This window comes from Limanda limanda, chromosome 21 (assembly GCF_963576545.1).
Source record: "Limanda limanda chromosome 21, fLimLim1.1, whole genome shotgun sequence".
Lineage (NCBI taxonomy): Eukaryota > Metazoa > Chordata > Actinopteri > Pleuronectiformes > Pleuronectidae > Limanda > Limanda limanda.
This window is the reverse complement of record NC_083656.1, coordinates 7,753,455-7,766,280: the sequence shown is the minus strand read 5'-3', so window position 1 is coordinate 7,766,280 and position 12,826 is coordinate 7,753,455. Positions and strand designations below refer to the sequence as shown.

General features: G+C 40.6%; 1 protein-coding gene across 1 annotated transcript; it reads right to left on the bottom strand.

The window, feature by feature from the left end:
- Positions 1-9,719: 9,719 nt before the first annotated feature.
- LOC133027573 (large ribosomal subunit protein eL19-like) lies at positions 9,720-12,299 on the bottom strand. Its single transcript, XM_061094616.1, has 6 exons — positions 12,251-12,299; positions 10,778-10,884; positions 10,557-10,679; positions 10,279-10,399; positions 10,050-10,160; positions 9,720-9,912 (listed from the first exon to the last, which is right to left on the bottom strand). The coding sequence occupies exons 1-6, from the start codon at positions 12,253-12,255 to the stop codon at positions 9,786-9,788; spliced, it is 594 nt and encodes a 197-aa protein (XP_060950599.1). The 5' UTR covers positions 12,256-12,299; the 3' UTR covers positions 9,720-9,785.
- Positions 12,300-12,826: the final 527 nt, after the last annotated feature.

Sequence of the window (12,826 nt, the reverse complement as noted above, 5' to 3'; positions counted from 1 at the left end):
GTAATGTCCTGTGATGCTAGCTGCCATCTGTGTTGACTCTCGGATGATTTTCTTCTGGGGAAGAACGGAGCAAAACTAAAATTATAATACAAATTTCTGTAATTCAGGTTGATGAATTAAAAACCAAACCCAGTGTCATCTCAGAAGGTCGCGCGGCTGTCAAGAGAACGTGTTGAATCCTCCTCCTCCTCCCAGCACACCAGGTTATTTTTAAATAGCACTGCAGAAGGACTGTTATTTTTGCTGGAATTTAAAGGTGATAAAAAGCAGGATCACATCACACCATTCAATTTATTGCTCTGTTTCTAGAAACCATAAGGCAGCGTCAAACTGCCTTTGCTGTGGCAATAACTGTAAATAACAATATGACAGTTTTTGTAAATATCCTTATAAATATATTATATACTGACTCTGAATAGCTCTCTGCTAACCAAGAGCTTTGCAGATATCCAGCAGCCAGGTAAGGGCATTAACTTCACAGTTATAAATTGCATTAAATTATTATTTATCAATGTATGCATCTCTATGCTCAATTAACATCTAGCCCTGTTAGCACAAATCTTTTTAAATACTATGCACAACTAGTCACTCACTTTATTTTGTACACTGCTTATTTCCAGTTGGCACATGCATATTTATGTCAGTGTATACCTGTGCTTTTTGCATTGTGGATAAAGATTCCAGCGCCGGGGTTTTTTGCAGCTTTTAAAAAATGTCCATCTCAGTTCATTACCTTCACTGGATAGAACCAAGATTGGCTCAGGATCAGTATTCCCAGGTAAATTCCCTTGCACACTACCAGGCTAGTTCTCTGCATGGCGAGCTGCCCTGTGACCCTCACATCTCTCTCAATAAATGCAGATGAACTCTCCCACCGAAGCTGTGTGCTCTTTTGTTTGGGAAATAATTCAAACTTTGCTCCTCGGTTGTGTGACTTGATTTTGCTGTTTTAAAGAAAAGGGAAAAGGCTGACAAGGATTAAATGGGGATCTGGTCTGCAAAGAGCTTGTGTTTTTTATCAGTAAAGTCAGCACACTGCAGTTCAAAAACAGTACGACTATTAAAATTCTGGATGCATGTTTATTATTATCAAGTGTCTTTCTCCTCACTCTGGTGTTTCAGACGGAAATGTGATAATGAAAAAGGAATTTCAATTTGTCAAAACAACAATTAAACAATGTAGAGATGCCAAAAAATCTATTCAAGCCTTTGACCTCATAAACCAGGGATAGAAGAAGGACTCAGATCATTTACTTGCATCAAAGTATCAAGAGAAGACTGAAAATACTGAAATGCAAATATGTGTTTTATTTGTATAAATGCACAAAAGTATAGTAGCAGCCAAATTAACTAAAGTTTTAGAAGTAACTGGCAGACCTTACGCAGGCTGGGCCTTGTCACTGTTACACTGTGTATGAAATACATTTTAATTTTGCATCATAGTGTATGAGCTTTTTTTTGTTTGGAGAACTATTTACCAAACTGGCAACTAGATTATTGATTTCTTGTTTTTTTTTTACCCTCATGGTTGATTGCACTTATTGTAAGTCGCTTTGGATAAAAGCGTCAGCTAAATGACATGTAATGGAATGTAGCAATAAAATAAATAAATTGGTAATTACTCTGAAGTTAATGCATTAAAATAAAAAGTAGGGGGGGGGGATGCTTTGGCTTCACTTTTAGGAAGCCATCATGTCGGCCATCTTTGTTTAAAGTCTATCTGGACAAAAATGGCAGACCGACTTACATTGTACTGAAAGAAAAGACTGAAAATGGTCCCTTTCTCCATCCACTTACTTTTGCATTTCTAAGTAAAAAGCGTTGAGTTTAATGTTGAAGTTCTGCATTTTGACCTTTTATTAAATGTGCAATTTCACACCTTAATTCATAAACTGTAAAATCCCAACAGAAAATGTTTCCCGTCATGGCCACAGATCCTCTTTCTCTTTTGAGTTGACAGTGCAGAGCCGGAGAAGACTGCTCTCTCTTAATGACCATAAATAATATGATTAACTCCCAATAAAATCAATTGGCAACGGAGGAGCTGCTGGCAGGCCATAGACTAAGCTGGCAAAGCGAGTGTTGTGTTGTGTGTGTGTGTGTGTGTGTGTGTGTGTGTGTCCCTGCTGTGGTGTGAGGAACATTTCTCAAATCATGACCCAGTTCTGTTATCAAACTGAATCAAATGTGATTTTCGTCTCTGCAGAGGGGGGAGAGAGAGACAGAAATGTGTGCAACTGGCAGAACATCAAGCTACCGGGTTTATAAAATTGCTGACTTTGGTGCTCAAGATGGCGCGGCTGGCGTTGTCTGCACTCACCGCACCAGCGAGTGCATTCTCTCTTCGAAATCCTCGAAAAATTACCATTCTGTGGCTCGAACAGCAGGATGATCACCTCGTATGTGACCGGTACTGAATCGTTTTCCCCCTTCTGTCATGGTACATCCATCAACATCATGTCAGGACGGGGAAGGGCTTAGTTTGGGGCAACCACTCCTAACCAACAGTATCTAAGAGACGGCTCGAGTGTGGATCGTGCCCGCACCATGACAGTGTAATAAAATGGCTCATTAAATGTGTCACACGTTACACAACCATTCGTCCAGTGCTGTTCACACATGTTTGGAACTGAGCACCGCTGCTGGACCCACAGCAGGAGGTGAGGAGGGGCATTAAAGCAGGAATATATACTGTAGCAATAGTGCAAATTCTGAAGGATAACCCCTGCTCAAATTAACACTGATAATATGTTATAGGTAGGGAAGGGCAGGGATAGGAAGGGAAGGTAAGGAGGAGAAGAGGAAAATAAGGGTTTGGTAAAAACATCACTATTGAGGATGCAGTTCAATAATTCGACTCACATGATTTATTACGTCAATATTATGATATCTGGCCTATAGTCAGCCCCCCCCGGCAGGGATTCAGAATGCTCAGCAAAGCAGAGATTAGGGAGTGAGGTTAATAAACCTCCCTCTGGGAAAATATAGAGCCAGATTGGAATAATAAAATGCCAAAGGGGAGGGTCACTCCAGCTTAAGTCTGGTTTCCATCGGTCCTGAGGGTCCTGGTTCTTTAGCCACTAAACGCCGCTAGGTTCACTAGCTGCCTGAAAACTGATGAGAGCAGTGAGACGGAACAGAACTGTAAAGTTGCAGGTCGACAAAAAAACGAAACAATAAGATGAAAAATGCTAAAATGCTCCTCGAGCGAAAAAGGAACTACAGAGAGGCTGATAGTTTTCTATTGGTGGGTATACAAGCCCATCAACATGAGCTGTCTCCAAATTCAGGGGCCACCACCTCCTGAGGACGCAGAGGCTGAACCGAAATGAGAGGGTCAGGTCCTCAGAGGATTTCCGTAATTTACGTCACCGGCTTGTCCCACCCTGACCACCGTCACATAGTAACAGATCTGCAGATGGAAACGACGAGAAAGCTTTAACGCCCCTTGGTTTTTTAACATGTGCACCGTTAGCATGATACTTAGATTTTAAAGTGTAGTCATCGGACGTTTTGTCACCAAGACAATCCTGGAATAGGTTCAGCCTAGAGAGGGATCCACGGGTTGGAGCCTCCATTGCTTGGGAATGAAAGGATGCATTTGTCAAAATGGGCCTATAGTCGAGCAGTGTTACTCAACTGGTCTTCAAATGCAGCCTTTGAAGGAGGCAGCTCCTGAATTGGGGAGCAGCTGTAGTCCACACACGATAAAACTCTGAAACTGATAATGTTCCTTCATAGCAATGACATGTGTGGGAAGAGTTAAGTGAGTTTTTTAAATGATTCAAGCCACTCACGTCAACCAAGAGGCAGCTGTGGCATTTGATGGCCGCGCCTGACTTTTGGGTTTTTAAAAAACCACCTGTCAGATGTGACTTGTCTTTCCCACCTCTTCCTCATCTTCTGTTGTCACCCTCCTCAGGTCCCTCCTGTGTTTACACTCTTCCAGACCCCTGGCGCACTGGACCATTAAAAATGAAGGAGGTACAGGGGGACGGCATGTTTAATGCATGGTCTCATCTCCTGCCGCCGACGCTATCTCCGCTTCCTCAGGATGCTACTTGCACAAACACTCTCTCGGTGACAGGAGCGAGCACTACACGGCACAGACCAGAGGTAAAATGTGGTTCACTGGGTTTCAGGGCTGCCAGTCTGACTGTGGTGTTCTTAGAGGTTGATCAGGACACAGAGAGTACAGCAGGCCGCGGGGTGGACACATGAAAGCTGTCTTTGAAGCCTGCTACACTTGGAACGGCAGATACGAGGGATCACATATGCGTCTTTGCTTCTATAGAACAAGTTTTTTAAGGGGAGGCCCTGGGTGATTTACTGTTTATTCTTTACGCACAATAAGAACAGATCAAGAGTGTTTCATATATGAGGATGGATTAGCTTCAAACCATCTGAACGGTTACCAGAATCAAAAAGGAAAAATAACACATTTATGAGAAAAGGAGTCACGTAGTGAAAGGAATTTCTTCATTCCACTCAGTTTTCAGTCATATTTACAATTTTAAAAATGGAAAAATAACTTTTATTTGGTTAGTCCTATCAGACAACCATAATTTATTTAGTACTTTAATTTTATGGTGTGATATGATATGATGTGACACGGGAAATGTGTGTGTCTGTTGCTGCCAAATAAGCTCTTTAGACAACAGCATTGGCTGAATCCCCACACAACAGTCAGCATTACTATAATTATTAGAAAAATCTGATTATATTAAGGACTCAAGCTTTTAAAGACTGGATCCAGCCCAAAAAATAAATGTTTGGTTGCAAGGGATAACACACCAATTTACAAGATGACCCTTTAACAATCATGCGATTGGTGGAGTGGCTTATTGAACATCCTACAGTGACATGTTTGAAGCGGTTTTGAAGTGTAGATGACTCTAATTTTGCTTTGATTCATTCGGGGGCAATCACCTTCACTAGTGCCACTCACTTCAGTGCAAAAACCTAAATGAATCCACAAATTACAGCGTCCAATCAAATGGCCCACAACCTTGGAGTGACCCTTTCCAGTCGGCCACTTTCAGTCCCATGGATAATGAAATTTGATTTGATTAGTTTCTATATTGGTTGTAATGTTGTTGAGCCATCGCTACACCTTATCCTAATAAACTGAGGGGAGGCAGGAAGTTGTGCCGGGTGCCAAGCGGGTGATGCAATGGTAATCGCACATGTTTCTTTGACTCAAGCCCTCGACGCCTCATGAAAACATAACACAAAGCTCCAGACCCACAGATTCACCTCCACACCCTGCTTTCCCTCCACACGTCACCACAAAGCCACTGTTCAATCGGATTAAACTCCGCCTTTCATCAGCGAGATGATGATTTTGTTCTCCTCCTCCTTCCTCTTCAAGCCTTTACTTCACATCACGTTGATGCTGTTGGTCTCTTGACAACAAAGGAAGATCAAGAGGTCGAGGAGCACAGCTCACGGACCAGGTCATTGGGGATGTGGCTCTTTGCTGGAGAGGAGTGTGTCCTCTACTTGCTTCACTGATTATTAATGACGTGGTTTGTAAATGTTTTTTTGCTTTAGCGCTGATTCCGGTTAATGACTCTGGAGGATGTCTGATCCAGACAACTTTTGTCAGGTGCACTGGTTTCCTTACTCCACCACAAATATAACCATGAAATGTATGTTTTAAAAGTTTTACTGTACCCACCTCGTTCAAAGATCGCTGTAAACTATTGATTTCAACTAAATAACTAACAAATTAGCCTATAATTTAATTCATTTGATTGTTTTAAGAAATGAATAAATAATGTGAATAAACTCCTAATATGCTGGACCTTTAACTTCTAGTGAGCATTAAGCATGAATAGCTATGATTCAAGGTAGCTGTGCAGATTTTTCACCAGCTTGCATAAATGTCACTTTGCTTTCTTGCTCTAGCTGTGGAAGCAGTAATTGCATTCACCTTGCTCTGAACTCTGTTTTAGTGGAGACCGCAGGTTTTTCAGCTGTGGGATTTTTTTTTTATATGACGAACAAGGATAAAAACATAAGATTTTTAAGTCTCTGATCCTTTCCGCAGCTTGTACCGGATAGCTGGGCGTTTCCTCTCGGGCATTCACGACTGGAAAGTGTGTTTGCCACAGGTTTCCATTTTGCTTTACTTTCCCGACCTAAGCAGCTCGTGACCTGAGACGGTTTCCAAATCCAACATGCTCTCAAGTCTTGAAAGCGCACTTCAAAATCCATTAAGTTGCTAAGAAAAGGATTTGAAATCCGCTGGACAGGTTTTCTTTGCGCTCTCTCTTTAGCTTTCGGCTCATATCGCGGTGCATTTGTGGATCTGAAGATATTAATTTTTCAACTACTCTGCCTCAGCTCTTTTTCTTTATATATATATATATATATATATATATATATATATATATATATATATATATACTCTTCACATTTCATCACTCTATTGTTTTACTTGCCATAAGCCCAATTCACTCAAGTCGTCATTTAGTCTTATTCCCACAAAGGGCCCTCTGGCCTGTCCTCTTATAAAGAGCACAGGCAAAACGAATTTATTGAATTCAAAGTGTGTCACAGACTTTGGGGTCTCTGCCTTCAAGGCTCAGGGATTAGGGGATAATTGGGGCCGCTGTGTCTCGCTGAAAGATGCTTTGCTTGCTATACGCTGCATTTCTCTCTCTCGCTGCCCAGTCAACAACTGCTTCTTGACAAACAGGAAGATGAAGAAAGAAGTACATCCAGCAGAGTGAGGAATCAGCAAGACGGGAGAAGTTGGCAATAAGTCTTGCCTGGTGTGTTTTTACAAAGAAAAGTGCAAGCTTTTGGGAAAGGGGACATACGCAGAAAGAAAAGGGACGTTAAGGAGACTGAGCACAAAGATGAAGACGTTGTGAAATACTGGGGGAAAATGTTCTCTTCCCTGATTTACGAAATTGATGTGCGACACCGTGAAGAAACTGTCTGCGCTCCACGGGGAGGGAGAACAAATTGACCAAACAACACAGTGTGTGACCATTTTATGCTGAAAAGAGTCTTCATCTTAAATATATTGCCATATTTACCAACAAACACAGCAGAGCTCTCTAAGACACAGCTGCAGTGTTGGGAATTATTCATATTTATTTACAGAAACTGATATTTTAGCTTGATAATAAATCTATGTTCCAACACATCATATGAGCCCATCCATTGCTCCTGTGATATCAAGTCTCATATCAGACGAGAGTTTAGTCGGGACCGTGCGCTGCGCCCTGACCTCTAACTATGCACCTGAGAATCCAGTGTTGACATGTCATCCTACACCACACTGAGCATGATGTTCTCGTACAGTAAGTCCAACACAACAAAGAACCTCTAGCTCTATTGTGATCCTTTGATTTAGTACTTAGTAATAAGGGTGTGAAGCAGTGTAAACGTGTAAAAGCACAGGAGCTGGTTTTGATGAGACAGAGCTGAGGTGTCTATCTGAGCATGAGATCTGTATCGCTGATCAGTTTCCATCCCAATATCAATCCCTCTATCAATCTGTCCTCAAAAGAGACGAACATGGGAGAGAATGAAACCTCCTGATTCCTCCCCATGCTCTCTGATGGTTTATCTCTCCATCTATAAACCAAAGCACATAGGTAATGGTGGTGGGAGAGAATAAAACGATAATGATTATTTTCACGAGGGAAAGATATGAAAGGAGAGGAGAGAGGTTAATAAAGTCACTTTCTAAGCAGTTGACTGTTTTGTGAGGTTAAGAATGTAGTGGATGAACAACAGCTTATTATATCCCCAATCAAGGCAGCCCAGAAAAAGAGGTCATTTAACTGGTATGTGGGGGGTAATTATCTTAAATGTTAGATAACTGTTTCTATGTTTTGAAAAATCTCCCTTTAATTACTTTCATCTGAGATTGCATTAAAGATCCCCTGAACTCTGAGGCGCGCTCCATTTGTTTTGCCTGGGTTGAAGGCCAATCGTAATAAAGAGTGCTGCTTCATTTCAGCTCATATTCCGGCGCTTATCTAATCCCATTAAGGCTGACGCTTCAGGAAATAGCAGTGCCTCCTGGTAATGAAGAAATACATTAACAGAGCCGCGAAATGGCTTCACTGCACAAAGCCTGTTTTCTCCTTCAGTAATCCCTGTCAGATCTCTCATCGATTTATACGACTGGTTTTGTCTTTATTTAGCCACAGCGGATCCATTGTAGTTTGCTATTACATTCGGTGTAACTGGGTTTTTAGCAAAAGTGCAAAATGTGAAGCTGTGTGAAGTCCTTACATCAGGATGTCCAGGTAAGCAGATGCATTTTGCCGAGTCAGACTTCTCCTCAAGGCCTTTGAAACCCAGTTTTCGTGTGTGAAGCCTGGGTGATTGTTTATTCATGACGGTGAGTGATCCACAAGCAGTAACTACTACAACCCAGTGTAGAGACATGTAGACGTCTACCAGTGACGTCGACCATGTGAACTCACTCTGAGCCATTTTGTGGGAGAAAACTAAGAGTGTTCATCCCTTGAGCTCCTAGTGTATAAGTCTAAAAATTAAATATAATATGGAATTGGTATATCCACCTACTGTCCATTAGATATCAAGCAATTCAAGTCATGGAAACACCAGCATCATTCAAATGTGATCTGAAATACTCATATGATCTACTTTGCATGGACCTGCAGAGGATCTCCATCATATCTACACACACAGCTCTATTCTACACAGCAGCCTGTCTGCACCAGTTAGTGAAGGATGCATGTGCTAACACTTCAGTCACACCTTCTCCAGGGAGCATGACAGAGAGAAGCCTTCAAGGCCTGAGTGAGAAGTGAGAGAGGCTGGAGCGTCGGCAGCTCTGCTTTAATGTGCAAATCAGTAACCATTATATAGACGGACGTGCTTTATAAAAGATGCATGACCAAACAAAACTCAGAGGCATAATATAGAGCTACTAAGGATTCCTGAAGCTGGAGAATGGACATTAGACTTTGATACATCAGGAAAATGATTGTATGCAATAAATCTGTGGTTTTAATTATAAATAATAAATAAATAAAAATCACAGAATCATTTGTTTTATGCAACTGTTCTGGTAAAACCATGTCTTTGTTTCTGACAGGAGTCTAGTGGTGTGGTGGTAGAAATATGTGATTGAATTCTTTTAAACTGATCAAGTCCCTGGGTTGAGTGAAAGTCATTATTGATTTGTAATCATTTAGAGTTCAGAAAGCTGCATGATTGAAATTAATATGGACATCTGCGATTGTGCCGACAAGAGCTACAGCTGAGTTGAATGTTGTATTCTGCTGCCACCTGTTGGACGGCTGACAACATGAGAACACAAGTCTAGGAGAAACGTTCTTAAAGCCCTATGAGCAAAATGTATCTAATAATCATTATCTTTGAGAAAAATAAGAGTTAAATTAATCCCCAAACCAAAAGAAAAAATGATTATGGCTTATCCATTGTTATGGCTTTGAGGTTCCTGTTGAATGATACCTTATACTTTTAAACTAATCGATTAAAAGTTAATCAACATACTTTTTACTCAATAAGACTTATGACAACTTTTTATCAGCCTATGCAATTTAAACCCGAGTGGATCAAACCACACTTTGTAGAGTAATGTGTTTAATCAGTTCTAAAATTATCTTTCGGTAAAAAAAAAAATCTCTAATTGAAATGACAGCATTTCACTACAACAATTAAGTCACTTAGTATTAATACAACAAACAGACACATAATGATTAATTTGTCCAAATTTATTAACCAACAACAGTGAATCTGAGACAAAGAGAAAAATCCATTTAGATTCACTTCTTTGCTGCTTCTTCCTCCTCTGCCAAGGTCTTGAGCATCTCATCTTTCTTGGCCAGGATACGCTCCTCTCGGCGTTTGCGGGCCTCCTTTGTCTTTGAGCGGCGAGCCTCAGCCTGGTCACTGCATCACAGAAGAAAGGTGGAAATGGAGAAAATTAGCTCATTGATGCAATATAAAATGAATTACATCCAGCTCCAGACAACTGCAAGAGTATGGCATGAAATAATAAGAAAGATCTAAATGATAGAGCGACTTACGAGAGAAGCTTCTTGCGAGCCTTATCGGCCTTCAGCTTGTGGATGTGCTCCATCAGGATGCGCTTGTTCTTGAAGACATTACCCTTGGCCCTCAGGTAGAGACTGTGGTACCTGGTGGAAACAGTAAATACTTCAGAGTGACACAAAGAAGAAAGAGCCCTTCCTCAAAACTGGAATTAGAAATACTGTCTCTTGTTCATTAGCCATGAGTGCTAGAGTTCATACTTACATGTGCCTGTCAATCTTCTTGGACTCCCTGTAGCGACGAAGAAGACGACGCAGGATTCTCATGCGCCGCATCCATGACAGCTTTTCTGGCATACGAGCATTGGCTGTACCCTTTCTCTTACCTGGTTGGAGGAAACAAAAAAAAATATATTGTTTAAATAGATATGGCAACATTAACTCATGGTCATATCAATTTTATAAATTTCTCCTAATACTGCAATTACAGTATGGGAAAGGGGGAAAATGGACAGGAACATTACTTGCGAATCAGTTACGCACCATAACCAGTGTGACGTCCCTTGCGGCGTGCCAGCGTGTTCTTGCGGCAGCGAGCACGGGAATGGACCGTCACAGGTTTCCTGATGATCAAGCCATCCTTCACCAGTTTTCTGATCTGCTGGCCTGCAGAACAAATGCAACATAGACAAAGGATGAGCTCCGGGGCTGAGTTAAACAGTTTAACACAGTGAGAACTATCGAAGGCAAAGTCAACAACTCACGTGAGTTTGCGTTCGCAATCTCATTGGTCTCGTTGGGGTCCAGCCAAACCTTCCCTTTGCCACAACGCAAGACGCTGGACGCCAAGCGCTTCTGGAGCCTGAGCATGCTGGTTAAAAAAATGAGAAATATTCGTTTTTACAAGACATGAAATACATAGTGTTTTGGAGCCTCTATGAACTTATGAGACTTGGAAGTGGACCATCTTTAAGCTCCAAGCTGTTGGAACAGCCTGCTTGAAGACATGAGAGTAACCAAAAGTGTTGAAATCTTTACATGCAAGCTTAAAACCTCTTCAGCCAGGTTTATGAACCCGATTTAAATTCTATTCTATTTGCCTTCCTGCAAAAATATTACTACCAGTAATATGTATGGTATATTTTTATCCCTTTTTGATGTTTTCTTCTTTTCAAATTTTTGTAGTGTTATTAAAAAAAATTAAAAATATTTTTCATTGTCTGTATTTTGTCTTATTTTTGGCTAATCAGTAAATTGTGAAGCACTTAAAATTGCACAAACATTTTTTGAAGGGTTGGTAGAAATAAAAGTTTGTTTAAAGTGAATATCTCACCTAAGTATTGATATCTACAATATTTCATTGACTTAAACAATGAATCCAAATTAATTGAATAATTTAGGTGCCATTCCAGGTTATTATTTGTACTTAAAATACTCACTAAGTTGTCAATTCCTTACTCACTTTAGCACTGACAGACAAGGTTATTGGCAAGTGAGGTTAATTCTGCATTTCTAAATCTGGTTGGGAAATGAAGAGACTCACGTTCAATAAAGAAACACAGAAAACCACGGAAAATATGTACAATTCAAGAACACCTGCTACTTTAATTTAAATATGAACTTATCTACAGGACAGGTGCAACGTCCACTGGTTGTCTCAATATGTCCTCGTACTGGTAGGTTGATTTGTCATTGATTTCTTATTTATAAATCACTTTCCCTATCTTTTGCAGGTCATGCAGAATAACTAAATCCAACTCTTTTAGTCTTTATTAATCCTAACTTACGTGGTACAGGTCGTCAGCAGTCACAGGCAGTTGAGGTAGATCAGGTTGAAAAGGAGGTAGCAGACATGTGATTGATTGGACGTGTTATGATATATTAACTGAATTTCTAAAGACATACAGACCCGTACACTGGAGGAAGCTAATAGCTAACAGTGGAGCTACTGACATTTAACCGTGTTCGATAAAAATAAGACCCAGTTCCTGAGTGGTTAGCCACCGAGGAGCTGTTGTGCTTCAGTAGCATGTTGAGACATGTTAGCCCGGCTAACGTGGCTAGGTTAGCTAGCTCACCAACACAGGCCCCGGGGACTATTCACATAAAATATAGAAGAATTCACTCCACACCGAGCGGAACTATAGGCCGCCATGTTCTTACATTAACAGAACTGCCCCCATGTTAAGTGTTTGCTGTGAGTATAAATAGATTTAATGGTGGTACGTGTTTCTTACCTCATGGCTGCTGCTAGCTACTGAGAAACTGAAGAAACCGGAAGTCCGGGGACTTGCCATTATAACGACGATCACGTGGGTCAATCAATTAGCAGTATCAGAAACTTTATGAATATAGGCAGTGTTGATTTGTGATTGTAAGCACTGAAGTTTCGTTTAAAATATTATTATCTATTTTGACATCCATAGCTTACTCTGCTCTACAAACAATTTGATTTTTTGTGATTAGATTGACCCGTTCCCCCGTATCACATCACAGTGGTACGGTCCAATATGATGTATTTCAGATGTCTGTCCACTAGAGGGGGCGCTACCTCCATGTTAACGTATTTTTACGTTTAATTGACTGTAGTTAAAACAAACTATGCTTTTTGTGTTGGAGTCTATTTCTAGATAAAAGTGAATTTACCTTTTTAGGTGCTACATCTTGAAACACACACACACACACACACACACACACACACACACACACACACACACACAGTAGGGCTGTTAAACAATCTCAACAATGAAACTAAAGAATCTAAACAAACTTATTTAAAAAAAGAAAAATTACAAAACCAGTTTGTTGAGGAA